The sequence below is a fragment of the Phaethon lepturus genome, unplaced genomic scaffold (assembly GCF_000687285.1).
Source record: "Phaethon lepturus isolate BGI_N335 unplaced genomic scaffold, ASM68728v1 scaffold8507, whole genome shotgun sequence".
In the NCBI taxonomy this organism is placed as follows: domain Eukaryota; kingdom Metazoa; phylum Chordata; class Aves; order Phaethontiformes; family Phaethontidae; genus Phaethon; species Phaethon lepturus.
The window spans coordinates 1012-5461 of record NW_010551072.1 but is presented as its reverse complement, the minus strand read 5'-3'; the positions used below and the strand labels follow the sequence as shown (position 1 = coordinate 5461).

The 4450-nt window shown below is 53.4% G+C and overlaps 1 protein-coding gene across 1 annotated transcript; it reads left to right on the top strand.

Moving 5' to 3' along the window:
- Positions 1-642: 642 nt before the first annotated feature.
- GINS2 (GINS complex subunit 2 (Psf2 homolog)) lies at positions 643-3446 on the top strand (the record flags this gene model as incomplete). The annotated part of the gene is made up of 4 exons (XM_010290761.1): positions 643-757; positions 1636-1735; positions 2810-2936; positions 3321-3446. Coding segments are annotated over 4 exons (468 nt in total), but the record flags the coding sequence as incomplete, so codon positions are not given.
- Between the last annotated feature and the right edge of the window lie 1004 nt (positions 3447-4450).

Genomic DNA, 4450 nt, shown 5'->3' with positions numbered 1-4450 from the left:
TTGGGTCTGGGGGATTGGGGTTGAGGGGCGGGAGCTGGGGAGTTTGGGGATGGGCTGGGGAGCATGGGGAAGGAGCTGGAGGGATCGGGGCCCTGGTGCGATAGGGGAGTGAAGGGATTGGAGGGGACAGGGCAGCGCCCCGGGAGGTTTGGGAGGGGGCAGTGCTGTCTCCCACCTCTCTAGTGCCTTCACCCCTCGCACCCGAGGGCTGGGGTGTGGGGTGACCGGCTGGGCCCGGGGCGCGGGCCCCCCCCTTTTTTTTGGCTGCCCCGGGTGCGGAGCCCCCAGCTCTGGCCGCAGGTGCCAGGATCTGCCGTGCTGCTGGTGCGAGCTGTGCTCCGCTGCCACGCACCTCTGAAAGCGGCTCGGCCTGAACCCGGGGGCTAAGTTTCCAGGAGAGATGTAATGTCTGGCTATAACGTCTGTGAAATGCTTGGAAATAAAAAATGCACTGGAAACGTTAGTTAAAAGTCTGAGAGCAAGAATTACAGAAGCAAATCCAGATGCTATTTGACTCAGGCTTTTCAAAATCCTCTGGAAACTCGTGCTCTCTCGAGACGGCTGAGGCCAAATTAGCAGAGGAGTACTGCGATGTCCTAGCCCTCACTGCTGCCTTACTCTCATCTTCAATTTGTCTTCCAGGGAGATCTGGGTCCCTTCAATCCCGGCTTGCCAGTGGAAGTGCCTGTCTGGTTAGCCATTAATCTGAAGCAGAGGCAGAAGTGTCGGCTGATTCCTCCAGAATGGATGGATGTTGGTAAGGACGGTGTCTTCAGCCCGGGGCTTTAGTGAGCGCAGCGGTAACCCAAAATAAAAAAAAAAAACACTCTAGTTTTCACTAGCAATGGGAAGCTTAATTCAACAAACACAAAGTAACTCTGATGTTCCACCACTGGTATTCTTTGTATTTACAGAGGATGTAATCTTCCCAGTTAAATCGGGTATTTAACATCTCTTCCTCTGGTGAGGAAGAACAAGGGTTAGATTGAATCCCCAGCCCTGACACTCATCTTCAGCAGTGGTCGCTGGTCTTTCTGAGCAGCGCTTACATCTCTCACAAGGCTTGTTCAGAAAGAGCTTTGGGGACCTCGGGTGATGCTCTGTGAGGAGGGAGACCTTGGAGAGCATACATGTGTGTTAATCACCAGTTCATTCACTCCAGGAAATCATTTTCCTTGTGGGCATTGGAAATGGGAGGTTGTCTCACGCTCTAAAAAGTGAGAATTTTGGCATCCTCCCTTTTGTTGTCTCAAGGGAAACTGGGAAAGAGAAGAAGCTAGTGGAGCTGCGGTAAGAGGAAGACCTGCACCAACAGATTCATTCAAGGGCACAAACACCAACTAGCGCAAGTGCTTCGTGGGTGAAGGGACTGTCTCCTGACAGGCGATCAGTTTGGGAATCAAGCTGGTGTAGATCCAGCCTCCCAGCATGGTGTGCTAAGTGTGGCTTCGATGTCCCTCTCAGCATCCTTGTGCGCTTCGTTACAGAAACCTTTTTCTGTCTGCGCATTGATTCAAGCTTAAATATAGAGTTGGTCCTACAGAAATAGCGCATGGGTTTTCCCTGGGGGGGTAAAAATGTGCCTTGGAGCATTGAAGGTCTGGCAATGCCTGACCGTTTGTGGTTGTATTTTAGAAAAACTGGAGGAAATCCGGGACCAGGAACGTAAAGAGGACACCTTCACTCCAATGCCCAGTCCCTATTATATGGAACTCACAAAGCTGCTGTTAAACTAGTAAGTAGGAAATGTATTGTAACAGTTTCCGCCCGAGTACATGCTTGCATAGACAATTTTTCAAGCTGTCGTTGGCAGCAACCCCAGAGGGCGGTGGGAAAGTGAGAGTTAATGGAGTTTTATTTCACAGTGTGCCAAGATCTCGTTGCAGCAGTTTTCTCATGGTCACTTTGCATTTCAGTAACTTGGGGATATGCTTGTTCTGCGGCCTGGTAATTGGGGCTGTGCCGCTTTATTGAGCGGCAACTAAGTGTAGAGGCCTTGAGGATCACTGACATATTCCATGGCTGCAATCTGTTCAGCAGCCTAAACCCCCCAGGCTTCTTCCTTGGCTCTCCTTCAGGAGGAAAGCTCCTCTTTCCTCGGCCTGAGAAGCAGGAGACCAGGGATATTCTGAGTCTGAACTCCTGCCTGCTGAGGCATTTCACTTGTAAAATGTGCTGGCTGGTATTTTGCTCTGCACGGACTCTTCTGACTTTAAGCCCTCGATTACGGCAGGGTGGTCATTTAAGCACTGGCTTTTCCTCTGGAGATGATGCTCTTGGCGTGCGGCTCCTTCCCTCATGCTAGAATAACCCTGACAGCTCTGTCCGTGTGAATTGATCTGATCTCTCGAGGTCCTTACGGCAGTGCTGAATTGCCTTAATGGGAGGATGTGGCACAACTCGTACAGTCCTTTCAACTTAATACTCTCTGATAGAGCCATGAGAGCAGAGAGCCGGGGCTCTAATCGCTGCCGAGTCCTTTCAATTCCCAGGCTGCCTGTGACTTTGGCCGGGTTATTGGCCCTCCGTGTACCTCGTACCAGCTGGGCAATTAAAGAGCAGAAGGATTCTAGTGAGAACCAGATGCTGCATCAGAGCTGAGCATTCCTGGGTAAATAAACTATCCCAAAAATCCCAGCAGCAGAAGTACCAGGCTGGATTTTAATGTTGAGTTGCAGGTTTTTTTTCTCTGTAGCAAACTGCTCTGCTTATGCCTCAGAGGGCTGAAGAACTGCCAACATTACTTACGCCGGTGACATAACGTACGAGTCCCTCGCAGCCTGTGCTGATCCTCTCTCTCCTCCTCCAGCGCCTCAGACAACATCCCCAAAGCCGACGAGATTCGAACGCTGGTGAAGGATACCTGGGACACCCGGATAGCCAAGCTGCGGCTGTCTGCGGACAGCTTCGTCAGGCAGCAGGAGGCTCACGCCAAGGTGCGGCGGGGATGCGCGGGGAGAGGTTTGCCAGCTCTGTGCTGGGAGGATTCCAGATGCCGTGCGATTGTGTGGGCTTGTGACTGATGAGAGCTGCTCCCGAAAATGCTGGTTGGGGCATGTTTTTCCTAGGCTGTGGGCACGTCAGTTGGGAACTAAAGCCATATGCTGAAACCTCGCTTTATGGGCTGGTTGCAGCTCCCCGTGCGTTATGGAAATAGTGCTCTCGTGGCTCGTGTGCTTCTCCTGACTGGGGGTGGCAGCTGGGCTGGTCCCTTGGGGTGTCACCGAAGGCAAAGCGTGGGCTGCAGAGCTGCTTTCTGAGTTCCTTGTCCTCTGCTGCGGTGGGGCTGTTTGCCCAGATTCTGCTATTTTCTCTTTCAGCTGGATAACTTAACCTTGATGGAGATCAACACGACCGGGACATTCCTTACTCAAGCCTTAGATCACATGTACAAGCTCCGGACTAACCTTCAGCCTGGCGAGAGTGCCCACTCCCAGGATTTCTGAGGTACTAGCCAGGCCAGCCCTCAAACCTCCCAGGAGCGGGAGCAGGCTCCGCTCCTCGCCCCTGGACCTTCATCCGGCCAGCTTCCACCTCCCTGCAGAGATCTCCCGAAGCCACCCAAGCCTCGTCTCCCCCTCGGCCGCGTGCTGCGGGCAGGCAGGGGTTCCCCTTCTTCTCGGGGGAGAGAGCAGGCAGCCTGGCAGCTGGATGGGAGCCGCTCCAGAGCTGCCGATGGCACGGGAGCATCCCTGTACGGTAGCTCCTACGCACTCCCTCTTCGCAGAGGTGAGCCTCTCTCATGGGTTCGGAGATCTGCGTGGTGCAGGCGGAGGCTTGCCAGCGCTAGGCTGCTGTCTAATGATGTCAGGCCTGGAGAGAGTGGGTGTACTTCATAGAGGGAACTTCTGAGGGCAGCACAGGCCACACACTGGCTTGAAAGCAATAAATTTCTAGGCGGTGCTTCGCCATGAATTTTCTCAGAGCCTTGGAAAGAGGGAAGATGTGCCGGCAATGAGAGGTGTCTGCTACTCTGCTGGGGACATCAGCTGGGAAGCAGATCCATCTGCTCTTTGGAGAAGGACAAAAGAAAATGGCTTTCCCTCTCCAAAGCCAGGCTGTCTTGTAGTATCATACGTCTGACTTCCTATTTTATCTGAAACTCTGTGTATAAAAAAAAATAATTAAAAAAAATAAAATTGCAGCTGAGTGAAACGGCGTCAAATTAGTCCCTGTGTCTTGTCGCACGCTGTGCATCAAGCGTACGTGGGTTAAACAATGCTTGGAAAAACCCACAGCTCTCCTCCTTTGGCTCCGGCCCCGTTCCCCTGCGGCAGACCGACAGGCAAGGGCAGGATCCTCGCCGGCGTCGGGCTGCGGCGATGGCAGATGTAATTATTACGGGCGAGGGGGAAATGCGGGCTCGAACCCAACGGCAGCGAGTGCTGCCCTTCCCCGAGCTTCTGGGCCAGACCCTGCCCGGCCTCGGCTCCGGCAAAGGGCTCCGGCA